The 27058-nt window shown below is 41.6% G+C and overlaps 2 protein-coding genes across 5 annotated transcripts in view; both read right to left on the reverse strand.

Annotated features, from left to right (window-relative positions):
• Positions 1 to 395: 395 nt before the first annotated feature.
• phf11 (PHD finger protein 11) lies at positions 396 to 4682 on the reverse strand. Its single transcript, XM_069663425.1, has 11 exons — positions 4462 to 4682; positions 3295 to 3399; positions 3064 to 3194; positions 2905 to 2936; positions 2732 to 2817; positions 2213 to 2225; positions 2050 to 2123; positions 1929 to 1954; positions 688 to 752; positions 512 to 591; positions 396 to 407 (listed from the first exon to the last, which is right to left on the reverse strand). The coding sequence occupies exons 1-11, from the start codon at positions 4570 to 4572 to the stop codon at positions 396 to 398; spliced, it is 735 nt and encodes a 244-aa protein (XP_069519526.1). The 5' UTR covers positions 4573 to 4682.
• A 1407-nt stretch (positions 4683 to 6089) lies between these two features.
• The window catches only part of mcf2lb (mcf.2 cell line derived transforming sequence-like b), a 47345-nt gene continuing 26376 nt past the window's right edge, over positions 6090 to 27058 (reverse strand). For 2 of the 4 annotated variants that reach the window (XM_069662809.1, XM_069662807.1), the window contains exons 4-33: positions 25500 to 25590; positions 20087 to 20206; positions 19830 to 19946; positions 19566 to 19715; positions 19357 to 19481; positions 17555 to 17669; positions 17343 to 17462; positions 17009 to 17200; positions 16734 to 16925; positions 16213 to 16372; positions 15998 to 16059; positions 15826 to 15911; positions 15614 to 15680; positions 15415 to 15530; positions 15220 to 15289; positions 15037 to 15129; positions 14853 to 14945; positions 13586 to 13711; positions 13128 to 13349; positions 12952 to 13044; positions 11594 to 11672; positions 11414 to 11483; positions 11196 to 11302; positions 10883 to 10975; positions 9795 to 9854; positions 9225 to 9290; positions 8503 to 8612; positions 7860 to 7972; positions 7661 to 7764; positions 6090 to 7142 (exon numbers count right to left, since the gene is read on the reverse strand). In XM_069662809.1, coding sequence (XP_069518910.1) covers positions 7063 to 7142; positions 7661 to 7764; positions 7860 to 7972; positions 8503 to 8612; positions 9225 to 9290; positions 9795 to 9854; positions 10883 to 10975; positions 11196 to 11302; positions 11414 to 11483; positions 11594 to 11672; positions 12952 to 13044; positions 13128 to 13349; positions 13586 to 13711; positions 14853 to 14945; positions 15037 to 15129; positions 15220 to 15289; positions 15415 to 15530; positions 15614 to 15680; positions 15826 to 15911; positions 15998 to 16059; positions 16213 to 16372; positions 16734 to 16925; positions 17009 to 17200; positions 17343 to 17462; positions 17555 to 17669; positions 19357 to 19481; positions 19566 to 19715; positions 19830 to 19946; positions 20087 to 20206; positions 25500 to 25590 — 3292 coding nt within the window. In that variant the 3' untranslated portion in view covers positions 6090 to 7062. The remainder of the gene's footprint in view (positions 7143 to 7660; positions 7765 to 7859; positions 7973 to 8502; positions 8613 to 9224; positions 9291 to 9794; positions 9855 to 10882; positions 10976 to 11195; positions 11303 to 11413; positions 11484 to 11593; positions 11673 to 12951; positions 13045 to 13127; positions 13350 to 13585; positions 13712 to 14852; positions 14946 to 15036; positions 15130 to 15219; positions 15290 to 15414; positions 15531 to 15613; positions 15681 to 15825; positions 15912 to 15997; positions 16060 to 16212; positions 16373 to 16733; positions 16926 to 17008; positions 17201 to 17342; positions 17463 to 17554; positions 17670 to 19356; positions 19482 to 19565; positions 19716 to 19829; positions 19947 to 20086; positions 20207 to 25499; positions 25591 to 27058) is intronic. The other 2 variants (XM_069662808.1, XM_069662810.1) reach the window with 2 other exon arrangements.

Genomic DNA, 27058 nt, shown 5'->3' on the forward strand with positions numbered 1-27058 from the left:
TAAGAGATCAATTTAAAACTGGGTTATTTTGGTTCCGATGCATATGATTAAAGGCATTTAAACAAAGTTAAGTGTTGGAGTTCGTATTATTCAAAATTTTGATGCCAATATTTTCATTTTTACTGCAAATGAATATCGGCTTCAAATATCGGTTATCGGCCTCCTTGACTACTAATAATCTGTTTCTGTATTGGCCCTGAAAAAACCATATCGGTCTATCTCTAGTTTGTATGGAAAATTACTGATATAACTATAAAGTGTCAACATTTGTAAGGACAAATCTGACAGCCAAAGATGACATCTTTTCTTTCTTGTTTTGTCCAGCCATACTGTTAACAGAATATAAACAATTTATATTGCAAGACTGATTTATGTATCATTACAGAAGATTGAGCTCACCTGTCTAACTGAGGTTCCGTTTGGGGGTGAAGAAAGAAGAGAAAAAATATCACATTATTGAACATCAGTCTGATATTGATGTTACTGAGGAATAATCAAACATCAGACTTACCAGAGACTGTGAAAGAGAGTTTGCACTTTCATCGAAGTCAAATTCTATAGGGGCCATTTCTGAATTAGGTGGATCGTCATCTGTAGAGAAAAGGAAATCAAACACTTCTGTAGGTTAACTGCTGCACTTAAGAGTGCTAAACCCACATAGATTAAAGTTGTACATGTTGCGCTAACCTGAGTTTGAAGAAAGTCCCGATGTTCTTCTTTTGGATTTACGTTTGGAGGGGCTCTCTTCCTCACTGGGACAAAGGAGAGCGATCAGGCATTTAAACTATAGTAACTGTAACTTGCTGTAGTTATATGGTTTAATTCACTTTTCATTTTATTTTTATACTTTGTCTACACAATTTAGTCTAAGCCTTGTAACTTCAGAGCAGGACAACATGTGAATCACAGTGTCTTCCTTTTCCTTTGCTGCTATCACTTATGTGCTAATCAAGGTTTTGAAGCTTCCTGAGGAACCCCTCCATCAGGCTGTGAGACAATGTTACTTCCACACCTCTTAAGACCACGGTATAGTCCCCGAGAAGCTAGTTTGAACCTTCTTGTTAGTTTGGTTCCCCCAGACCCCCTCCTTTGAGAATGACACTATATCTTCCTTCATGCTGGTTTTGTGTTGCCCTCTGTGGCGTTCTCAGAGTTAGCATAGCAAACCTTTTGTTTCCCGTAACCCTGAATATATTGACTAGTCCATACATTTTATTTACTCTGTTCTCCCGTGATGACGAGTAATTTCCGGTCGTTTTCTCAAGATCTCGACTTATTTATCTTGTTATCATGAGATAACAACGCTGCACCACCGTAACGTCAGACGATCATAACTCGTATCCACAGAGTTGCAACAGCAAAAAACAAATACAGAAACGGGCCCTACTTACCTCATTAGTGTGGGCAATGGCAGCACGGCATGCAATATCACAGTGACCAGACTATTATATTCTTTTCGGCAGAAAATTATCCCATTACCACGAGAAAACAAGCTTTGTCATCTCGAGATAATGAGATAAATTAATACGTTATGATGGGAAAACCAGCTTTGTTATCCTGTTATGTCAAGAAAACGACCAGAAATTACTCGTTATCACTGGGAAACGGAGTAAATAAAAAGTATGGATGCATGTCCGCTTAGCGCTTGTGACAGTCTGCAGCCTGTACAGGAATGGTGCTGTTAGTCTGTGAGCTGTGCCTGATGATCTGCACAAGTGAATGCATGGTTCTCTGTTTTCTATGCAAGCTGATACCAGCACAGGGACTTCTACGAGGTTGAAGAAGTTTTTTGAAATTTCAAACTGTTATATTGTGCTCCTGGCACTTTATAACTTCAACACTTGTATATTTATAAGATTAAGAATGGTAACTGCTGACTTTATTGACAAATGTTTCAACTTAAAGCATGCAGATTATCAAACACTTACCTGTCATGAGAACTTGGACGTTGTCTCTGTGTCAAAAGAAAAAGCAGAAGGGTTAATCATCATCCTGAAAAGTATAACATAGAGTTGCAAAAGGCTTCATTTAAAGTAACTCCATGTGTACCTTGGAAGATACATGCGTCATTCTGCTGGGTGAGTCAGTGCTGTACCCAGACGGTCCGGCTCCTGAAGAATCCCCTGTGGAGGGGAAAAAAACACATGCAATTGATTATACAAAGAAGTACAACAACCTAAAACAGGACACACGCGCTCTGAGCAGGACTCACCGTTGGTGTTCCTCTTATGTGATGAAGGAGCGAGTTTATCACAATACAACCTAAACACACACAGGCCTGGTGGTTAAAACGTGCTGATGTTACATGTTGATGTTAAAGGCAGATTATTAGCACAAAAATATTGAGTTAAAGATGTATGATGTTTACAAAATGTAAATGTACTTACGTTAAAATGCTATTAGACAAACTTTCCAAGCTGATATTTCCTTCTTTCTTCTCACAAACAAGGCAGTTTATCTCACGGAAATAAAACAAGGATATTGTTACTTGCTACACCGGGTTTTCAGCTCTGCAGCTATCATTTAAACTGTAAATGTTTCGACTACAGATACATTTTAAGTCTTATTTAAACCATCCTGCTGCTGTAAAGACTTACTGGGGCACAAATTATACATGATCATGCATGAAGATAGCCCTTAACAAATGCACTTTTTCCTCCTACACTGCCTTTTATGAAGTTTGCAGTTGTGAGAGATGTGCCTTAAATCTGTGTTCTTTAGTCAGTCAAACCTTTGAGGGTCCTGCTTCACTGGGACTTTCTGAAGTGTTGCGCTTTGTAGAGGAAGGAGAACGTCCATTTACGGAGCCATTGTTTTCTGGGAGTGAAAAGACAATTCAACACGGGATATAGCGTACTGTGAAAACAAGAGTTTGCAAGAATAAATTCAAGGATTTCCACTTACTTTGCATTTCATGGTGTTTGACGCAGTACAGCCTAAAGCACGAAGAAAACATAACAATTATAATCATTAAAAGTTACTACAGTTACAGTGAAGGATGTTTTGGAATACATTCCTTTTTTTTTTTTGACACACAAGCACAAGCACTTCTGCTGGACTTACGCATATCTCCCCTCTTTATCGTCAACAAGGTGAGCTTTTTCCTCAACAGCACACGGGTAGTGGTAGGACTTCTTGCAGCGTCCAACTTCACACCCAGCTGTTGCGCCAGATTTGTTACATCTGCAACATTTCTGCAATTCAAACAAGCGTGTAACACATTAAAATGGCTTCTCGCACACAAGTAATGGATAAGGCCAGTTCATATCTGAAAATGCTAAAAAAAAAAATTACCAATAGTTTTCCTCGTTTGACTTCTTTCAACACATCCTCCACAGAGAAACCAAACAGATCATCATCCAGTGGAGAGTTCTGGCAACAAATGCCGGAGGAATAAAGCTGTAAAAACAGAAACAATGAGTGGAGAGGAGAAAATACAATGATCGCAAAGCTTAAACACAGGTGGTCCAAATTATTGTAATTCAATGACATAGAAATCTAGCACATTTGTAAACATGACCTTTGTCTTTAATTAGGTCACATGGCAATGTGTAGTGTTATCCAGGTAAGAAATTTCGAGCTGTAATAATATAAAGGGACTATTGCTAATACTCAGAATTGGCTTACAGTTTGGCAGATCCAAAGTCCCAAAAAATATTCAATTTACAAAATACATCTAAGAAGTTAGAACCTTTAAAATGTCTGCAATTTCTTTGCTGTATCATCAGAAAAGTTTCTGATTTATTTTCTGCGCTATTATTTGAATAATCGAATTCAAAAGTACTTTTCCAATCATTATCCTAAGTGCATAACATTGTTGGAGGACGAATTCAGATTTTTTAACTTAATTTTTCACTGGTTATGAAACAGACAGATTCATTCTGATTACTCTCTATGACCTACAAAAAGCAAACCACTATAAGTGACAAGATTTATTATTTCTCTATAGTTATTTTTAATGCCTGAAACTGCTGGTGGGGGGTAGGTGTCAGATGGGGCAATTCTGCACAATTTACTGTCTTTTAATCCATAACTATGCATCATATTATGTCTTCTGTTCTTTGAATTAAACTCAAAGTTGTATTCAGTAGGCTAACTCGAGTAAAAGTAGCCTCCATGTAGGCTAATTTAAGTTACATTGCACAGCAGTTATTTAAATGGCGAAAGGAGAGTTCAAAGGGTCTTTGCAACGATTTGAATATTAAACAAATGAACTCCTGAAAGCATAAATGTGCTCTACATCATCATGACCACATCCTTAATAAACTCAATATGTATGAAGGAGGACCAGACTTCGCGCCTTGGCCACAAAAACAGGATTCTGTTGGTGATTTCAAATGTTCATCGAAGTCGTTTATTTTCTTTCCTCTTGCCTACTTTTAGCATTATGGACGGTATGTAGCACACTACCTACGTTTTAGGCTTCGATGAAAAAAGCCTGTTAACTGCTCCGATATTTACCAAACAGTCCTGATGAGCCGTGACTTCTTCTTTAGTCGATAAAGGTCCGGTTATCTTCGTCTCTTCGGACCGTTGGCAGAGTACGCAGGCCACTCTGTGACCGCGGCCCATTTCTATCGACTGACGGCAGCGTAACGGTTCGTTTCTCGGAAATGTAACATGTAAAAGCAGGGTTATAGTCGCTTCAAATACGTCCCGGGTATTTTGTAGCCGCCCTACTCACTCTGTTGTTTTTGGTCAACCGGAGCTTAAATCTGCGGTTGCCAGGTTCGATCCCTCTTATCCTCCGCTGACAGCCCTGAAACCCCAGGTTCGTTGGCGGAAAAAATGTGTGGAAAAAAATAACTGTATTGTTTCTCAGTCTTCTGAAAAATGTTATTATTGATCTTCTTTGCATAATTAAGGATATATAGTGTTGTCCCCACCAGATAATTAGAGCATTAGAAATATTAGAGGTTTATAAATTCCTCTATAAGAACCCAACTCTCTAGAGATTTTCACTAGCTAACAACAAAAATCTGTATTATTCATAAGACAAATCAGTTTAAATGATAAATTAAGTGCTATGTTTATCTAAGATCTGGTTCCTGTGGTGGTATACAAAGTAAGTTTCATTTTACAGCAATCTACACAGCCTTTGAAAAAGTCAGATTTGGTCTAACAAAATATGAAAAATAACGTGTAATACTTTGCATGTGTTATTATTTGTAAACATAACATTTTGAGTCATTAAAACCTTCCCAACCAAATTTCCAGAAATAGTACAGTTGATGTGACTTGAGTGATAAATGATAGTAAATTGTTATTCGATAAATATTATTGTGTTTCAATACTCATGGTTCAATTTCAACTTCTATTGTGTATTATTTCATACTGTTTTAAAAATGAAGGGCAAAAGTGTTTGTATGGAAATACTGTAGTTTTGGTCTACAGATTGATATAAAGTAGTTTAAGTGCTTCGTTTTCACAAACTTGGCAACCCAGTTGATTAGTTTCACTTTCATTTCCGGTACCAATGACAATGACTTATGCACTCTGAGGCGATCAAAGGCCTTTTCTTCCTTTGTGTCATATCTGAACTCACGAATCATTTCGCCGAACTGCTTTTGGGCAATCACCTTTTTCTGTAAAAGCCACAAATCAGTGGAACACCCTGCCTGATGCTGTGAGGAGCTGCAGCTCTATCAGCATCTTCAAAACCATCTTAAAAAGTCTGTTAAAAGCTGCTCAGCTCTGTACTCATCGACCTTGCTTCCAATCTTATAGTCTTTATGGCTTGATTTTATTTGACAAGCATTTAGGATGTGCTACTCTGTGTTCTTTCTCGTGTAACTTTGTAGTATACTTTACTCTGTACTGTTTGTTATTGTCCTGTTTTTGTGCTGACCTGCCAAGGTACTACAGATGCAAATTAGCTTAAAGCTATAATCTGGTACGGTGCATCAAATGGTGACATTTATGTTTTAAACTGTACATGGTCCCTTTTAAATAAAATACGATAAATAAATAAACGAATGCTGTAGAATAATACATTTTTTTAAATCTAAATGTCTGATGGCGAAAACCAAACATAAAGCATCTTCATACAAAGACAAACACAAGACAAAGGAAGAGACAGTGAGTCAGTTATCACAAGTTGTTTATGTAAAAAAAATTAGACAAGTCACAAATTAGTGACGTCACCATACTTAATGTACAATATAGCATCTCAAATAACAAACATTTCATGACAGACGGATATTAATGAACAGTATCTACATTCAGAACATGATCCCTCTGTGGGGAATAAGTTAGCGCTATACAGTTATTATTCACAAGGAGAAACGTTTTTAAATGGTAGCGTACATGAAAACCCACAGAGTTACACCATGAGGTTGTCAGACAGCTCCAAAGACAAAAGCTTGTACACAATTCTGGGCAGCTGGTGTGCAGAACAGGTTTCTAATGGCAGGATGACAAATAGACAAATGCCAGACAGGAAGAGAGTAACAAGACAGAACGAAAGAAGCAAATTAAAATGTTTCTTAGAAATAAATAAACACATGAAAGGGGAAATAGAGGACAAAGGGTGAATAGACTCTCAGAAAACATTCATTCAAGCTAAACAAGCTGTGCGTATTTATAATTTTCCCTTTTTCAGAATAACAGTAGAACTTCTCGGTGAATTAGTGCAGAAGAAAAGAAAAGATGATCACTGGTCTTCCTTCACTTTCAATGTCAACACAAATAGATGCATTAACTGAGATCAGTCCTGCTGGCCCATTCATACATCTATTACATTATACTCAGGGATTCTCTGTTTCTCATAAAAAATATACAGACGAGAAGTGTGTGACGAAAGAAGGACCACTGTACTATATTGTGAAAGTGTTTTTTCATGGTGTATATTTTACTGTTCGGTATCTTCACTTCATGTGTGCACGTTTGACATATCATAGTAGTAACTGGTGCATGTGTGTGATTTAAAAAAATGAAAAAATACAGCTTTTCTGTGAAAACCTGGTGAAGTTTGTATGAATACCAATGTTGGCAATACAGCACAGATAGCCACATGATGCTAGCTTTTGCAAGGGCAGTTTGGTGATGGAGGAAGTGCAGAGTTCAAGGTTTGATGTCAGAGAAGCTGGTGTAGGTCTCGCTGCAGCTGGACGATGTGCTGAGGTTACCCGAGCCACTGCCTTCTGTTAGGAGTACATACATTTATTGAGGATTAATGTCGGATCTGACATGTGGCACAAACACTTTATTAGAAACATTAAACCAGAAAATGTGCGTCTGAAAAAAAAATCTCTAGATTGACATTAAAACCAGAAAGTATGTGTCTGCAAAAGTCCCCACATTAATATTTAAACTAGAAAGTGTGTGTCAGAAAATGTCTCTCCGTCAACATTTAATCCAAAAAGTTTGTATCTGTAAATGTCCTCACATTCAAATCAAAACCAGAAAGCATGTGTCGGGAAAGTCCCAACATCGACATCAAAACCAGAAAGCATGTGTCGGGAAAAGTCCCAACATCGGCATCAAAACCAGAAAGTACATGTCTGGAAAAGACCCCACATCGGCATCAAAACCAGAAAGTACGTGTCTGGAAAAAGTCCCCACATCGATATTATAACCAGGAAGTGATAAGTCCCAAAACATCAAAAAACAAGAGTGTGTGTGAGGATAAGTCACCAAAATATATATATATTTTAAATACCTGAGCTGGTGAGAGACTGGCAAGACTTGGACTTTCCAATAATTGTGATAAGATTAGCAGCTGCGATCCAGCCCTCCTTAGAAGTGCTCAAATTGCGTACAAACCTGCAAGACCACACACGCACACGCACTGTTATAGCAGTATTTATAGACATATACTGTATGTTTCCGTATAGGTATTAGTAGGGCTGCATTCTCACCACTGTTGGTCATCTCCCTCCTTCACCAGCTGCACCATGTCTCCGCTCTTCACCGAGAGCTCCTGTGCGCCGTCCTTCTCATAGTCGGCAATCACGGTGTATTTACCAGCACACTGTTCAAACATAAGACGGGAAACAAAACATGATATGTACGTGTCAACTTTAAAGCTGCACTCAGCCGTATTTGTTAATAAAAAGGGGCTGCTAGTTAAATTCAAACAACAGCGAATTATCACCGAACTCTGCAGACGGAAGAATATTTTACTTAAAGTACATTGTAGGGGCAAATGAGTGCTTATAATTAAATACATCATTATGATCTTATTACATTATTAATTCAGCTGCCAATATTTACATTCTATTTCAAATTTCTTGTTCAGGCCATATAAATAAGTCTCACACATGCACACACAGACAGACCTATTAATGTCACTTTTAGGGACACTGGACGTCATATTTATTACCTTATATTTACCTTAATCATAAACTCTGCATCCCTAATTCTAACACTAAGCCCTAAATTTAACAAAAAATCTATGGTATAGGAGGGGCTTTTGTTTTACCATGTATACATATTTTTGTCCCCACAATGTGGTTAATAAAATGACAATAATGGCTTACATAGTCAAACACAGTGACTCACCAGCTTCTTTCCGCTGTCGTCCTCGGGGTCAGAGTTTAGCGGATCATCGGCGCTGGAATAACCGTCATGCTCCTCTGATGCGTCCAGCGACAGGGAGGTTTTGTTCCAGCCTGAAGGGAAGACAAAGACACAGTGTGTTTAGTTTACAGCAACACTTAGCTTCTGCTGCTGCTCAGTGTGCGCGTGACCAGCAGTGAGAGAGAGAAAGACTAAAAGTGTGAGAGAGTGAGACAAAAAGCTCTTTCAAAACAGAGAAGGAAAAACCGCTAATCCCAGGAATCCCAGCGTGAAACGTCTATAACTAAAAGGACCGGGGAGACAGGCATGCACCTTCGTTTTCTAAACACCCTGACTCAAGCAAAGGAAAAGTGGCAGGCAAAAATCCCTCCATATCAGTGTCTATGGTTTCACTAGGCCTAACAGGAAGAGGGAGGTGTGGAACGGCAAAGCAAAAACTGATAGTGTTTGTAGTGGTGAAACATTTGGCCTGAGTGTACCTCTCCACTTTGTCTGTAAGAGACTAGAGGTGCTGAACCACCTGGCCCTGCTCAGGTGGAGCGGGGGAGGACCTGGATCTGGCGATAAAAAAACACAGCTAGTCACTAACCCGGCAGCAGCCACAGCCACTGACACTCATTATCAGAGACTGCGCTCAGGAATCATGGTCGAACAACGAACCAGACAGGGAGAGCACGCAGGTATTCATTGAACATGCTAGCTACCTTTAAAGCCGAATGGCGTGGGATCGCTCTGGCGTTTCGTCTTGTGATCGGGGCTTGTGGGAGATCCTGGAACCAAGCAGGAAAGAGGAGAGACAAGGATGGTTGTTGAGGCCGGAGAGAAATCATGAAAACATTCAAAAAGGTCATTTTATCAAGAAAAGACGGAGAACACATAGGAGACTAACAATTCTGAGCTCTGACTAAAATGACACACATGAACAAAAGGCTGGAAAGGTTGAGGAAAGACAACTAACACAGAGGTAAAAACTAATAAAGGAAAATCCAGCTCAGAGTTGTGATGCTTTTTGGACTGAAGAGGCTACCATAGAAGGCGCTTTGATATGTCACAGCAGGAAGAGCAAAGGTGCATATAACACAGTGATAACGCATTGATCTGCTTCTGTGTCAGGGTCCTGGTATTGTGCACGCTGACTCAACGTCACACTGTCATTGGCCCCTCGGATATTTAAACATGAGGGAGACATTTTTGATATTTTTAATGACACCTGTGCTTTTCCTGCGACAAAAAGGCTGGACTGAATAAAATCGGGGTCTACATCTGCGAGATACCTGTTGACAGCAGGATCGTGATGGGTAATGTGAAACTTTTATCGTCGTTAGCTGAGGGCTCTGTGGAGGGAAGCATGCAGGATTTGACTCGCAAAATATATATATAAATATTGTCCTACAGAGGCTAGGATATTGTAAAAGATTTTGGGAATATGCTTTCAGTGAGATGTTAATGATATAATCTCGAAGATTTTCATTTAAATTAATGTCTGTTAAAGTCACTATCTATCGCCGAATGAGGTAACACAATGGCTCACTGATGAAAGCCTGTGCATTTGCAATATTACAGACTGGCTATCTGTGGCGACTTTCGCATAAAAAAATCACAAGCAGCGCCCAGTTAGTGACACGTTGTCCATCAGCCAGCAGTGGTTGGTCTGCCAGAGAGGGTAGGCGGAGCTAAGCGGCTGCTTTTCCGCTCTCTGCAAGTGTTGCGAGTAAACAGTAATCTACTATGGCTGAACAAACAAAGAAAAGATCGATGACTACAGATACAACTTCAAAAATAAGTGAAAATCCAAAGAAAAAGAAACAAATTCGACGCTCAGATGAAGACAAACAGTCTAAAAAGGTAACTGTAACAAAGGGAGCCGACCGTAGACGTCTGGTTATGTAGGACGTGTACTCCCGCAATTACCATTTATCGCCAGAAGGTGCCGCCAAAGAGAACGAAACTGAAATCTTCGAGATCATATCTTTAAAGTCAATACCAATCTCTAATTTCCAATCTTAACAATAAAAAAGACACTAGCTTATCTTAGCATAGAAACTGTAAACTCAGGAAAAAAGTCTAGCCCATGTTTTACAAAAGATATTGATAAAATCTGTCTTACAGCACAGCTAAAACTAACTAGCTTGCATGTGAAATCTAGCTGGTTTCATCTTTTATAAAATGAAAGGATAAAAAGATCAAATTGTGGTTTTACAGGGAGGGTACGACACATTTCCAACCTAACTCTATACTTGAAATGACACAACAAAATTGTTTGGCTTTGACTGAACCGAAACAGACTTTCACTTCAGAAAGGCAGAAGATGACGTGACACCGGGGAATTAATGGCATGAAACTAACAATGGCCTGCAGTTACCTTTCTGAGCTTTGAGGTTACTGAAGCCCTGTAAAGTAAAGCGCTTTTTAGCCACAGCAGCTCTGTCTGAGGTAGGGCTTGTCACAGCCTCGTCTGACCCGGAGGAAAAGAGAAGGGACAGACAAAGAGAGGGAAGGAAGGATGGAGTTAAGCATCAGCACAGGGGGGAAATAAGTTATTTGACACAGTGGAAAAGACAAAGGTTCAGACATCAGAGTCACACAATAGTTGGTGTAATTTGTACATAACATGCACTAAAGCTAAAGGAACATTTAAACGTTTTAGTTGGATGCCTCTTCGCCTCTCTCCTCACCTTTTCCTGTGGGCTTTGGTGAAGAAGAGGAGTTGGCATCAGGGCTGCAGGGCTCGGCTTTCTTCTCCTCTCCCCTTTTAAAGCTCTTCTGACCGGACTTGAATGGACTGTCAGGGGAGCAAATTTGACCATAAGTAACTTAAACTGTCCTCAGAAAAAAAATTTAATTGTCCAATGAAAGTGAGAGTGAATAAAAGATGCAGGGAACACAGGCTTACCTGAGACTGACCGTTCCACTGGGAACAGGAGGGAACTGGAAAACCTGGTCTGGCACCCTCTGCTGGCTGGCTTTTGTAACACAGAGAGGGAGAGCGACCACTTCAAAACAATTATAGTTTCTGGTTAAACATAAAGATTACAATTATAAACAGGTTTCAGAGTGCATCCTCTCTCAGTACCTCTGCATGCTTCCAGCTGGGTCGTCAGAACCTTCCGGATCTCATTCACCCAAGTGGTTTTGACTTCAGCCGTTGGTGCCTGAAAAAAGACAAAGAGTCATAAAAGGCTCAGTGTAAACTGTATAATGCTTACCACTGTTAACTGGAGCGAGAGATCCATATGCATGCCAAATCTTTCAAACACAATACATTACATCGAGGCAGATGGCTGTTCAACATGAGCCTGGTTGTGCTCAGTTTTTCTTGCCTCTGTTGCCCGATGTTGCTGCTCTTATTGGATTCATGTGGGGTCTCTCTCTCGGTCTAGACCTGCTCTTTCTGTAAAGTGTCTTGAGATAACTTTGCCTTGATTTGCCGCTATATCAATAAAAATGTATTAATTTTACTTCATGGATAATCCCTGTTTTTTGGTACAGTTATTTTTTGTTAAAACTTAATAAAAGTATACCTAATAACTCTCATACTCTGCCATCATCAAGTACATTTGTAAATGATTAAAAATGGTCACAAATAAAGAATTGTTTGTCTTTCTAAAGGTTTAGTTATTACTTAAAACAGCTGGCCCTCTTGCTTGGGAGATGTTCAATTGGTTGCTTTGGTTTCTGGGTTGAATATTTTGCAGGTATGTTTTAGTCTCGTTTGGTGGATGTTCCAGAGGTTTTGGTGATGACTTTTTGATCTCTGTCTATTATATTCTACAGCCCTGGTTATCAACTGGTGGGTCGGGACCCAGAAGTGGGTCCCTGAGCTGTTTTCAGTGGGTCGCGGATGTGTGCTTGAAAAAAAAAAAGTCTTTGCTGTGCTTTTATTTTGAAGGACAAAGGTATCCTTTGACGTGCGGGCAGTAGTAGTAATCTCAGGTATAGTTACATTTACATTGTTGAAACTTGATGAGCCCTACAGCAGTTGCACTTATGTTGCACTTTTTCAGTTAATTTCTGTTGAAAAAGGTGGTTCATTGAATGAACTGTAGAGGGAATATGTTGCCTGCTTGTCATTTTGGCCGACTATTATACTGTTGTGTTTCGTGATGCTGACATACTGTGATGTTTCGTTCCATTTAGGTCCAAACGGCACAGATTTTAATTCAATAAATGTGACTTATTCGGGTGGCGATTCCTCATGAAAGAAGTGGTGGTTGGTCCTGAGGCGAGACCAAATGAAAATCACTGTTTCAAAGAGTAACGTCTGCCCTGCTCTATACTAAAAGTAAGCTTAGATGACGTGCGATGACTTGACTAGAACAGAATATAGCTAAGAGACAGCAGGCTTGGACTACATACAAAAAACTCAGAAGTTTGCTCATTTGCTGACAATAAAAAAAGTTAATTTAAATGTTTATTTATGTGATAACATACCTGAACAATATAGACCTCTTCTCTAGAGTTGCACCAGATTTCAAACTTCTTATTGTCTCCCTTTGCATTCTCAGTAATGCCGACAGCGCTCATCTGTTCAAAAGAAATCAAGGCGTAAATATAAAAAGTTTCATTAAAAAACAAAAAGATGGCAGAGTAAGAGAAAACGTGCTCACGCTCAGAGTTTGCTTGAAGCTGTACGAGGGTGCTTTCTCGTAGCCCTCCCCGTTCTCCTCCCTCCTCTTGCAGAAGAGCAGGGCCTTCTCGTGCAGGAAGATGTGCCTCTGCATGGGCTTGAAACGGGCCAGGTCCTTCACCTTGGCGTGGCCTTTCTTGTGCTCCGTCCACACGCTGAACGACCCCTGCATTAGCAGCTTACCCAGCTCACTCAGATTACCCTGAGAAAGGAGAGAGCAGAGCTGACCGACCGCATACTGCATGTTTGATAATACTGCAGAGAGGCCGTAATTAGATTTTTAAATATCTGTTCAATTTAATGCATCTGTTTTCTGTCTAGTTTGTGTTCGTCTGGAGGGTCTGGATCCTGAATAATGTGTCTGTATTCTCATGGAAAATGTAGTGGCCTATATCAAGCATCTCCTGTGTGTTGCCTGCGTCCTGTTTAGAGTCTCACCTCGTAACCTGTAATGGCGATGAGGTGCATGGAGTCATTAACAGCCTTGAGGATGCCTAAGATGGAGGTGAGAGCCTCCTGCAGGTCATCAGCCCCTTCACAGCTCTTACTGTACTTCAGCATTTCCTGTGGGCAGAAACATGATGAACATGCAGCTCGTAGCAGTTCACCACATTCACCACATTCACACGGAGGCCATTTTCCTCGGAGGTCAAGCTTAGATGCTGTTATAATGTCTTACTGCTGTGTTCCAGGTTGTTAGCTTTATAGATTTAGGGCTTCTGACAAACTACAAATTCACCATTTTCAGCAGTGAAAATCAGGAGGGAAATGTGGTGATATTTCAAGGCAAAACAACATATTAGATAACCCACTAGCTAAATCATACAACAGCTAACAGCTAGCAGTTAGCATCCAGCCACTTACTAGCAAACGTTAGCTAGAAAATGCCTGAAAGCTAATATTTCTTATAGGTAGTTTAACACAAAGGCTTACATTCCTAGCTAACATAGTGTTAGCTTGAAACACGACTTTAAGGGGACATATTTTAGCTATGCAGTAAGTGTTCTATTATTCTAAAGTGTTTTTGAATTATGTTTGAAAATTGTATACATATTTTAATTTAATTATTTTAAGAGCCTCTCATTCCTCCTGAAACAAACAAGCTGTTTTGCCGTTCAAAGGTCAGATCTTAGCCACGATTGGCTGACGGTATTTGGAGTGACCGCGTAGCCCCTCCCCCATGTGTGCGATCCCACGTGGGGGAGCCCCGCACTGCACTGTCACTCCAAAGTTGTAGAAAACATGGCTGCTCTAGGGTCGGTTATTCGGCCAAGCTAGTGCATGAAGGCAGCCTGAGGTGACGGTGAATGACGATTGGTCGATTTCAGCTGAAGCAAGGTTCTACGTAGAAACCTGCAGCTGTTCTGAACGGCCCATTTCAGAGGCGATCTTTTTAATAATGTCATTCTGGAAAAACACGGAATTATGCAGTTTTAACTTTTTCACTGTGAACAACAAACAACAATAATCTTGTCTAGTAGTGCTAGCATCAACTGTTGTCCCAAGGAAGCTAATGGGTAATCAAACATGTTGCTATACTTTGAAATATAGCCAAATTTTCCGCCTTATTTTCACTAATAATGTCTTTTAAGTTGCTTATTTCCAGAGAAGTGGAGGAAAATGGCCGCTGTGTGAATATGGTGATTGGCTGAAGAGGAGGAATCCCCATTAAAGAATCAGCCCACAGATCATGCCTGTATCATACCTTCAGTAGCAGCTGATATTTGGTAATCCTCTGAACAGGCTTCAGCAGATATGAGTCTAAGCCCAGTTTGTGCTCCAGCTTTTTCTGACACTCCTGATGGACATAAAATAAAGAATTGTGTCAAATTAAAACACAAGGAAGAAAATTGGCTTTAAAAATAGAAGGTGCTGCTGACTGTGTTCACCTGGAAGAAGGCGCAGTCTGAGCACTGCCTCCAAAGGCTTTCAGAGCGAGGCTTGTTGTGGCAGTACTTCTCGTAGATCTGCAGGTCTGTCATCTAGGGGGAGGCAGAGAAAACAATTAGAAACATCTTAATCGGCACAACTGGGTTCACATCTCTGTGATGGAAATCTCACAAATCCCTCACCCTCTCAAGAAAACAGCGTCCAACCAACTCTGGGCAGTCTGTGTACTGCTCCAACTCCCTCAGAAAAGTCCTGGAAAACATGAAAAAAATCACAACATTATTAAAAGATGTATGACAGAAAAGACGACGAGGAACATGTACAGTAAGTCCCACTGCATGGATATCATGAATGACAGCCAGATGGCGATCCTGCACCTCTTATGGAAGTGGTAGATTTCTGGCATGTTGCCAAACAGAACCTCCTTTTTGTTCTGCAGGGGAGCAGGCATAAGGTTCACCATCGCTGGATTATCCATCTCAGAGGCATATCCCTGCAAACGCACAAAAACAAAACCATGTAAAAAAAAAACAATAAAAGAGAAGAATAAACATGATGTGTGGAGGGAATAAGCACCTGTAATACACAGAGCAGCTCCTCCACGTAGGCCCTCTCAGTTTCTAGCAGCTCGTTCATGACGTGCCTGCAGACAAGGAGAGAATGGAGTGAACAAAAGAAGCATCTGGTGCAGACACGCAGCTCTATAGGTAATGCAAAGACTGATTTCGCTCGGTCCATCTGCTGTGTAATTTTGATTACAGATGAAAAAGCAGCGGCTGATCCCTCACCTCCTCAGCACGGCCAGGTTCTCCTCCTCCTCGGACAGAGAGGCGTGTCTGCTGTTGCTGTCTCCGTTCTGCAGAGGGCCGTTAACCTGGTGGGGAAAAAACAAATATCAGATTACTGTGTTAAGTGAGAGGAAACTGGAGGGAAAGCATGTAGACACAATAGTTGACTCACTTTGTCACAGTTGTTCCCGGAGTCTATCTCTGAGCTGTTCTTCTCCTGCTGAGCTCTGTGTGCTGAGGACGTAAAGAGGTAAACAAGTCAGAATAAACGTGGCTATTTCTATGCTATTATATGTGTCAGTGGAAGTAACTTGTATAGCATAATGGTTGTTCAAAGTACAAAGAGTACAATAAGTAGTCCAGGTGTGGATGTGCGTAGAGACTAACCAGGCGAGCTCAGAGGGGATTTGATGAAGGCTTCAGGTCGGGGGGCGACCGACTGCACCGGCCTCGTCTGTTTGGCTGCGAGCTTCTTCAGGCTGATCCTCCTCTTGTCAAACATCTCCTGCATGGACGTCTGCTTCTGGAAAACCTTCTCCACTTGGTCCTGAAACACAGGAGGTTAACAGAGGAGTGTAAATACCCAAAGTTTTCTGTAACAATCAGGTATTTTTAAGCCAGTATTTTTATGTATTTAGACTTTTCTTGCTGTTAAGTTGTTAATATGATTTTCTTATTGTAAGTGATGTATTTATGCATTGTATATTCCATTGTTTGTTGTGTTTATTCTTGTTTGTCTGTTAAAACCCACTCAATATTTAATCACAAAAAAATTAAATGCATTTCTGAGAGAATGTGGTCAAATATTTGTAAAACTCAGGTGTGGGACAGGTGTTAAAACTGTTGGTATCCGTTTTCCACAACCCATCTGACACAGCGATGTATAAAAATGCAGCATCTATATTTACCCTGAACTGCTGGTTGATCACGGCCTCATATTCGCTCCAGATGGTGCCGAGTTCCGTCAGCTGGTTCTGGCTTTCGTTATCCAGGTAACGCTCCAGCTCCTGCAGGGCTAACTCCGCCCCCTCGTGTGATTGACACTTGTCAACAGGCTGGGACGCCAGCAGGTAAATACCTTCATCGACCCATTTACAGGCCTAAGGGGGAAAACAGAACAGGAAGAGTCAGTAAAAACACAAAACAAGGCAACTTCACTTTGCCTGTCTCCTCGTCTCCTCACCGTCTCCAGGCGGTGGTGCAGCTCCTTGGCTTTGAGGAGGTGGTCCTTCTTGGCCTGCAGGCTGCTGCTCTCAGTCTCACTGATCGCTCTGAGCTCGCTGCATTTGGGCTGAATGGAGTCTTCAGCATAGTGGGAGTTCTGGATCAGATCTTCACCGTCGCCAGCCAAAGACAGGGCTCTGTCCAGCACCTCCTGTGGACCAGCGTGGGGAGACAGTTATTATTACCTCCATCAGATTCTCCTTCAAAGCTTTCATATCTGTGTACGTCTCTGTTTTCTTTTCCTGCACTGGTCGTGACAAAGCTTTTATTGTGAAGGGCTGGGTTTGACTTACACTGACTCTCAACTCGAAGGTGGTGAGTTCACTGAAGATGTGTTCAGCATGAGCCGGGCTGATCCCCACCTCAGAGAAGGTTGTAAGTTTCTCAGACACCTGATCCAGCAGAGCCCTCACCTGCAGCCGGAAGCAACACAGTCAGTTTTTAAGTCTAAAAGAGGAGTTATGCTGTGCACTCATGCTGAAGTTCACCTGATTTAACCGCTCACCTCTCTGTAGTTGTGCTCAAAGTGACGCAGCTGGAGACACTGCTGCAGTTTGGTGTGATGTCTCACCCAGAACTCATCGAAAGCCCGCTCCGTCTCGTCCAGCTGAGACAGCAGCCTGAAAGAGGAGAGAGAGATGAAGATGTGGAACCAAAAGCAGCAGGAATAGAGCAGAAAGTGCAGAAGGGATGCTGACTGAGGTATTTAGATATCTTTTCTCTGTGTTTGCGTGTGTGCATGTTATGTAAAGCTAATGCCTGTTGACATTAGAATCAGTGCCCTCAGTGTTGCTTAAAATATCGTACTGACTGACCTCAAAGCAAACTGCCTCGCCAACTATTATTCTAACTACACTGATGGCAGCGCCGAGACAGCCGTGACAGCCGTGACAGCCGTGATAGAATCGCACGCAATCAACGACAACAAAAAGAAAAGTCTACTGGCTTTAATGTTTGTTACACTGATCATGAAAGAACTACATCTTTAGTCCAGCTCTGATACAATCTGAAAAAAGGAAATCTACAGTGTCTCTATCTTAATAGTCTTACAATGTTACGTAATTTTGCAGAGTGGCGGAGATTTATAAATAAAAAGTAAAAATAACCATCGCAAATTCTCACTGCACTGTTTTTCTTAAACAGCATTGAACACCCACAAAGATCTTTCATTTGAGCAACATCCCATGAGAGGGAGTGATGTTCTACTGAATATCATTACTGTGATTCGGTCGTAGGCACGAGGCCGCACAACTGAACTGAAACTGGACTGTTGTTGCCGAGCAACCCAAACATTCTCCTGCATTCTGTGTCCACAGGTCACCACAGATCAGCTACTTTGTATGATGTACACTTATCTGTTTTATTGTGTTTATTTATGTGTTTTGTGTTTATTTATTTATGTGTTTTTTTATGTCCATTTTTTTTTTACATAAACATACACGATCTGCTGTAACGTTAATTAACAGTATTCAGAACACCTGGCTGAGGCGGAGTGATACACAGAGTGAGAAGTACCAGTGATGTTGATGATATCACCACTCATGGAATGCCTCTTGTCCAATCAGATTACTTGGTCAGAACTAACTGCTGTATAATTTAAGTTATATGTAAAGGAGAAAGTAAACAGCAATTAACACTGAAGCTGTAAACGTTTGGTACTTTAGCTTAGGGTTAGGGTTAGGGTGTGTAACATGTTTGTACTAACGGAGGGGAAAATAAATTTAATTTCCCCGTGGGGATTGATAAAGTATGTCTTCTCTTCTCTTCTTCTGCTTCTTTTAAAAAATGATTTCAAATTAACACATAAGAAGACCATGATTTTATAGGGCGAGTAGACGCCCCGTATACAGGGGCTATAGTCCTTGAAACAGTCCCTGTGCCCATTGCTGCATGTAATCCCTCACTCTCTCTCCACACATTTCCTGTCTCTTTTCAGCTGTCCCATTAATAAAGGCAAAAATGGCAAAAAAAAATGCATCTAAAAAAAGAAGGAGACAGCTTTATCTTCATCTCCAATTTGATATTTCACTTCTGTCCTAAGCATGAGATGCTTTATGTGCTGTTTCTGAGTAGTGACACAGTGCTACTACATGTAACACCTTATTATATCAGTGTTACCATAAGTATATTCAGTTGATGATGCATGCTAATGTTCAATGGTTGGACCCTGAGCATATTTGTGAGAATATTTACGACAAAGCCCGAGGTGTTAAACATCGGACACCTTCTCACTTCCATGTGTTAATGACTCAATAAGAGCACTGTGTCTGTGTTTGGCATCCTTCCTGATCCGTGTCCAATCGTTACCTTTGCACGGTCGCCAGGTTCTCCAGCTCATCCTGGTTCATGTTGTGGTCTGGGTCTCGCACTACAGGCTCATTGATGCTCTCCAGCAGCCTGCTGCCCTGACCCAGAGCCACCTGCAGGTCCTCCTGCAGACAGATGGAGCGATGAATTAAATACCAAACACTGTACACAAAGACGGAAAAAGAATGCATGTGATTTAGTGGTGCTACCTTCATTTTGTCTCTCTTGCTGGTGTGTGTGCTCAGCAGGAGGGTCGTGGCCTGGATTTCGTTGGGGAGTTCTGTTTCAGCCAGTTCGGTCCCAAACGACTGCAGAGTCTGCGCTGTTTTCTTCACCATCAGAGCAAAGCCTTCGATAGCCTGATGCACACAAGGCACAACAGCATATACACTCATGATTAGAATCAGCAGTGTAGTTTGATAGTGTAATGTTGTCCATGCTGACCACTGAGGTGTTGTATAGGGCGTACATACAGTGCGGTGAGAGATCCACTTCTCATGGCAGTACTCCTGCGTTCCCCCGAGTTCCTGAACCAGCTGAGTGCGGTCGATGTACGAGTGCAGCTCTGTGACTGAGCTCAGCATGATCACCTGCAACACAAACACCTGAAACTGTTACACGCTTGTTACCTGAATGAAAAATCTCAAATACTAGCATTTTATGTAGGCTGCTCTGAGCAGCGTCCGTCTTCAGTCAGTTGGATCGGAAACAAATCGCAGCGTGTACCCACCGGCACCTTCATCTTGAACTCATCCTTGTTGAACTTGAAGAGGATGTCGGAGATAGTTCGCTGCAGGAGGGTGGTGGGCCTCAGAACCAGAACCAGCTGGAGGTTCCCAGGGAAGGAGCCCTGAAGGGAAGAGGTAGATTGTCAGTAATGCAAAAGAGCAGAGCAGACAGAACCCTCCCCTGCCCCAAGTCTATTAAATATCACACTTCAGCAGGGCATACTGTGTTCTTTCTGCTGACAGCCTGCTCTTCCTATACATCATTCCCTTTCTTTTGTCTGTCCCTGTACATCGCCCAATCACATACATGCATGTACAGAAAAGACTGTGTAGAGTATAAGACAATGGGAAAGATTGTGGGGGGGAGGGGGTGTAGGGCCTGGCTGTGGCAGGGACATTAATCTTCATGTCCACGAGATGCTTCTGCATGAATAATGTGGTAGAAGTCACCACCAGCTCATGTGTGCAGGCTGTGGAAGCAAATCTGGTGAGACAGATTTAGAAATTTTAAAGCCTTCTCATTTCTGGACTGCACAACTCCGTGCATGATGGGAAACGCTGGTTTGACACCTCCAACAAGGAAGTGATGAGACTTCTCTTATTCATCATTATTCCCAGATAAACCTCAAGAACTGTCAGACAGACACCAAACGGTGTTTATCAAAGTACTGTCATTCACAACTGAACGGGGGTTTACTTGAGTACTGTACTTAAGTACATTTTTTGAGTATCTGTACTTTACTTGAGTATTATTTTGAGGGGAAACTTATGACTTTTACTCCACTACATTTGAAAGACAAATACACTTTTGACTCCACTACATTTCTATGAATGTTCTCGCTACTTTTGCTCTGAAGTCAGCTGATGAATTTTCTTTTCTAAAATCTAGTTCTGCGTGTGTTTTGACTAAGTGGTGTTGCCGTACCTGTACCTCGCGTCCCCATGACTGTACGTAGAGCAAACGCAGAGCAAACGTCACTCAGATCAGCCATCTAGCGGTGGTAATGACGGCTACGGCTGACATTTTCCCTGGTCATAAGGTATTTCTGTTTCTTTCTGTTATTGTTCCAATGATTTTGGAGCTGCAAATATTGAAATCTGCAGCATGTGAGTTTAAAAATGTAGGTTTTCTCAATAAACATCACATAGCAGAATGTACACCCATGTAGTCTTGACTGCACTCATGCATTGTGAAATTGTGTTTTGGGATTTTCTTTTAAAAAGTACTTTGAATACTTTTAAAAGTAAGTACTCCAGAACTTTAACTCAAGTAGCAATTTGACTGAGCAACTTTCACTTGTATCTAAGTAATATTTGACCAGGAGTTTTAAGAGAGGGGACGGTGATTTTTACCCTGCTTGTACTGTTAAAATTGTTAAATTGGCATAGCATTGATGCATTTATTAAATAGAATGATATGTAAGAAAGCTTTCCTCACAAGCAAACATACTCAGCAGCATAAAGCAAAGATGTCTTGAAGGTTTTGGTACCTCACACTCAGCTAATAAAACCGACACGAGCCAATTAAAACATCAAGATTGACATCCTCTGACAGCCTGAGTACTGCTGGGAAAGCATTTGGATGACGGCTGCGTTTGGACACTGATCTCCCCTCCTCAGGCAATGCAATTGTTAATGCAACTTTAATTAGCTAATGACCTAAACGCCTGCTCCGCCTGATTGGCCGCCCGTCCCGAGCGAGTTGGGGAATGCTGGTCTAAGCAGAAATGACGATAAAGACATCATTAATGAAAACCACTCGGGAAAAGAGCTGTTAATGGAATTAATAAATCAAGTCGGTGTTTGTCCTTGTCGACCTAATAAACCGGGTGAAGCGATGTATGAGTTAGCTAGCTTAAGAAGCTTAATTAGAAAAATCACTGAATAAAATAAGATTCAAAACATTAACATAACATTTCACCCACAGAGGAGAGTGTTAAAAGATGATCCGATTCTACTACGCCATAATCCAGTCTGTTCTCTGCACTTCTATCACTGTTTGGTTTGCCACCAAACAGGACAGTAACAGACTACAACGGACAATCAGGTCTGCAGAGAGGATTATCAGAACAAACCTGCCCCACAAACTGTTTAAACTTCTCCCCTCCGGTAACAAACAACCAGACACAAAAACAGTTAATTCCCACAGGCTGTCTGATGAACGCTGAACAGTCCCAGAGCGTCAGAACAAACGCTGCAAAACCAACATCCACTGTACCTGTGAGATCGTTCACCACCTTGTATGGATGCACCTTTTAATCATGTATATATCATCCCTCATCTGACATGACACTATGCACACTGTTTTTACTGTAAATACTGAAAAACTATCTACCTCATGTCATCTGTAACGTGGATCTCGACGATTTTAGATTCGTCCTGTTCGGCGCCATCTCCTGGCAATATACGGTAACTGCGGGAGGACACTTTCCAGTTTAACCAAACGTCTACGGTTGGCTCTGGTTGTAACTCCTGATTTTCCTCGACTGTTTGCCTTCATCTGAGCGTCAATTTGTTTCATTGTCTTTGGATTTACACTTATGTTTGAAGTTGTATCTGTAGTCATCCATCTTTTCTTTGTTTGTTCAGCCATAGTAGATTACTGTTTACTCGCAACACTTGCAGAGACCGGAAAAGCAGCCGCTTAGCTCCGCCTACCCTCTCTGGCAGACCAACCACTGCTGGCTGATGGAAAACGCGTCACTAACTGGGCGCCGCTTGTGAATATTACTGTAGCTATTATTGTAGAAAATAATCCCCGATTTATAGCCAACACATTATAGTTTGTTGTCGATAAACTACAATTTATTTTTCAGCATTTGTTTTTGATTAAATTTCATATTCATGACCAAAAAGTTTTAGTACAAATGAATGAGTTTAAGGGGCTAAGGGCCTCAGGCAGGGTGGAGAATACAGAAACTGTACACAGATATAATAAGGAAGCGTTGGTTTTGATTCTTCACAGGTTTTGTCGACAACTGACGACTACAGAACATCTCCAGCTTTGAACCTTTATATGCAGCTTCTAACCATTCAGCCGTGCAGCTCTGCTCTGTGGTCTCTGGCAGTCATGGTCATGGTCTACTTGTTCTTTGTTCTTCGTCAATGACACACACACACACACACACACACGCACAGAAACACACAAAGCCTCATAGAAGAGCCGGATACATGACAAAGGAGGAGGGCCTGCTTCAGGGACTGACAGTAACACTGTAGACTTAATCAGCAGCAGTCTATAAACACACTTCCTGTCATCAGATCAGCCGTGCACGACAGCGGGAGGTTCTTCCTTCAAACACACTGACCCACATTCACACGGGCTCGTGTGTACACAAGTGAGCTCATATACATAGACACACAAACAGACAAAGGGAGCGGTTTGACAGCGTAAACATTCAATACCCTGGCCTATTCTTTCTCTCACACACAGAGACACATCCTCGTGTGTATAACCACTGCCTCGCTGAGTGAACACATCACATGTCGTCACAGTGTGCTCTGAATACAGTACGATTTATTAAACATGAATTAGTCTCCTCTATAAACATACAGTACAGCAGCGGCTTCACAGAGTGCCAGCTTTCATCATCATCCGTTTAGCAGCCGGGCTGAATCACCCCAAACAGGACGTTATTGCCTGGATGAGTGACTGCCCCCGATTAGCGGCCTGTCTGCCCGTAAACGTCCCCCCATGTGGGATTAATAAAGCTTGATTTAATTTGAAATGAGTGATGTGGTGGACTCCCGTGTCTCCGGAGACCTTGGGTGGTGATATTTGTCTGTCATTCTCTCTCTCTGATGTTTCATCGTTCTGTATACATCCCTCTCTGCGATGCTTTTGTTCTTACTTTGCTGCATTCAATGTCAATGACCTTCCAAACCAAAACACTCAAATGTCCTTCTGCTTCCTTCCTTTCTGTGACACACTGGCGAGGAAGAGAAGCTGAATGTTGATGAAGTGTAACTGCCCTTTTTTTTGTTTTCAGCTCAATATGCTGAGACATTATCTGATGGGGGTGATTCTCTCCAACGCACAGTTGCATAATCACATCCCAACAGAAATCAAGAGACACAAATGAACAGATTTACTGGAAGAGAAGAGAGGACGAACTAAAATGAGCAAAAAAGAGCTGATTATTTCTGAGGTTCTTACAATGCCTGTATTCTCTGTGTTTAGCAACATCCCAGCTAGCAGGGAACGTTCCCATAACAGTGTCTAACATTACCCAGTAGTTATAATTACGTTTGAAAGAAAACGTTTTAATCCAGTATTCAAAGAATGTTTTAAGGATCATTTCAAATAATGTTCTTGTAACGTTAAAACTCAACTTTAACTGCAACTGAAGATACTTTCAGGATGTTATTGAAGCCTGGGATGTCAGAACGCCTTTTATAAAACTTTTGCTCAATGTTATATAAAAACAAAGGTAGAACATGCTCACTGCAACATCCTGGGGATCTTTTCAGGATGTTAGTTTGGAACGTGATTTATAAAACATTCCTGAAATGTGACTTTCTGAAAATGTTCTCCTGCTATTAAAAGGAACATTCCGGGAACCAAATAAAAACTTCCGGCTCAATGACCAGAACATCGCACGTAACATTCTCAGAACATTCTTAGAATAAAACATTTCCAGCTGTGATTTATGAGAAGGAATGAAATGAAAGAATTTGTCTTTTCCACAGTTCAAGTGGGTTCCTTTCTGTCTGGTTTCTTTTCATCCCACCTGTGCATTCCTTGTTATTGTATATTTTTGTTGTATTCATATTTGATAAGACTTTCAAACAGAGAACAATAAAAGATAAATAAATAAAGAATGTGCAAAAAAAGAAGGCGGACAGTTTATGTAACCGTTTCCCTTCCTGCAGGAGCACGCAGCAGCTCACAGTGCAGAAAGGTCAAAGTATGAGTCAAGCTCAGTAAGCTAGCAGGCCAGGAAAATACATTATGAGCTCTCCATTAAATAATAAAACACATTTTTAATGTGTAAATACATTTGTTAATGCTCAGCAGTAAATAATATGATGCAAAAATGAGACTTTTAAGTGAATGAGTGAACAAAAGAAACCTAATCTCCTTCTGCCTCTCTTTGGCACGTGTGTGTTTATTTTCCCCTGTAACTATGGAAACACATGGCAGGCTGTGATGCTGATGGGAGAGGGTTCAAAGATGGGGCTCTTATCAATGACACCCCCCCACCCTGGGTGGTTGTGATATTAGTGGTGGAGCTTATAAAGAGAGAGAGAGAGATTGGGACGGTGTGGCTCAGGGTGCGAGGCCAGGACATCTTAAAGCTACATCCTTTTGTTTCAACAGCTGGTGAAAGGAGACACACAGGCACAAAGACGGCAGCAACACAGACAATGCAGACAGGAAATAAATGCATGTTGCATAAAGAAAGAAGAACTCACTGCGATGCGAAGCAGGGTCCCCTTGACAGCTGCCCATCGGTCTTGCCGGCGATCAATAACCAGGATGAAACCCACGCCTGTCGAAGACAAACTGGAACACACAGGGAGACAACAAATTAGAACAAGAGATTTAATCCAACCCAGCAACATGGTTTAAGAACTGCATAACAGAGAGAGGAGCGCAGTGAGAGTCAAAGTAATGACTCCTTTTAGGCACCGTTAAGGAAGGACAAGAGGAAACAGCCATGAAGTTTCCCCGTTAGTGAGACAGTACTGAGTGCTAGTTCAGTTTTGTTATGCTGCTCTTTATCTCCTCAGACAGCTGGTGCAGTCCATAAAAGGAGATGCGGAGAAGCACCTCCAGATTTCTTGGCCATAGGCCTCCTCTTCTCTCCCTGCACCCCCCAGTCCTTCCCCTACTGTCCTCTGTGCTCCCAGGAGAGAGGAGGGCTACATACCTGCAGCAAAGGTGCACATGAGCATCTTAGCTCTGCCTGAAGCTCTCATGCAAGAATATCCCAGTAATCCTCAAGTATTTGCTGGCATGTCCTTCAATCAGTGTGGTAAGAAACAGAGCAGTCCTCGGGAATAAAGGCAGAATAAAAGCACAGCAGACGAGGATGTGTCTCAGAGGTAGATCCCAGCGTGTTTGAAGAGGAGGCAGCCAAATGTTTCACCGCATCCAGCCCGTCCCCCACCTAAAGCATCTTTCAGCGATCCAATGAGACACTAGGAGCAGCTGGGGGAAAGAGCCAATCACAGGATGGCTGCAGAGAGATGAGCAGCTCTAGTGGCCAGTCAGAAGAGCTTTGCAGATGTGGGGGCGGGGACTGGCTCTAAGAGGAGGCCACTGTTAGGATGAGGGTTTCATTTATTGGGAACATGCAAGATGTTTGTCTGTGTCTGGCTCTCTTCGGCTCTTCTCATCCCTTCTTCCTCCCCTTACATCTTTTTCTATTCTCTTCCTCCATCATCATCCGCGATCATCTGCTCAGACTCTCACAGCCACTCAGGCTGCTTTACATCTCCACCGCAGAGGAGAAGCAGGAGGAGAGCTGGAGAGTGGGACAACAGCTTTTCTGCATGTGAGGCATTTATGCAGTTACCCCCTACCCTAACCTTAGCAGCCAATCTTCCGTACTCTCTCTTCCCTCATTTTCATGAGGGAGTAGGGGGAGGTAGAGCGTACAGCCTGGTCTGGCCCTTTCTAACACTCCTCCAAGGGGAGGGGTTTCGTCACTGAGAGCTTATCATTAGGGCACAAGTATCTTGTGTTCAATTAAAATGCTGAGATGAGAGGACACCAGCACCTGAGGCTAAAACAGGAAATCAGAAGAACGCCCAAAGTGTGTATTGTACGTGTTAGATGACTAGAGACTTCTTGTGCACGATTTCACTCAAGCATGTCAATTAAATCTGTAGCTATAAAGCCAAGCAATGCACAACTGTTTTCAAAAAGTTCATGTTGCATTAAAGCCTATAAACAGACAAAAACAATTAACATCATATGACATATAACAATGTACAGTTGTGGTTGTAAAAGGAAGCTTATTTTGAAT

Source organism: Semicossyphus pulcher, unplaced genomic scaffold (genome assembly GCF_022749685.1).
Source record: "Semicossyphus pulcher isolate SPU_LCO1_2020_fin unplaced genomic scaffold, fSemPul1.0.p SCAF_15, whole genome shotgun sequence".
Classification (NCBI taxonomy): domain Eukaryota; kingdom Metazoa; phylum Chordata; class Actinopteri; order Labriformes; family Labridae; genus Semicossyphus; species Semicossyphus pulcher.

Excerpts from the sequence above, each read along its gene's own strand:
- phf11 (XM_069663425.1), bottom strand. The coding sequence starts at position 4,572 with ATGGGCCGCGGTCACAGAGTGGCCTGCGTACTCTGCCAACGGTCCGAA. Across the intron at positions 3,400-4,461 it reads CGGCTCATCAGGACTGTTTG|CTTTATTCCTCCGGCATTTG; the intron begins GTAAATATCGGA and ends CTGTTTTTACAG. Across the intron at positions 753-1,928 it reads CGTCCAAGTTCTCATGACAG|TGAGGAAGAGAGCCCCTCCA; the intron begins GTAAGTGTTTGA and ends CCTTTGTCCCAG.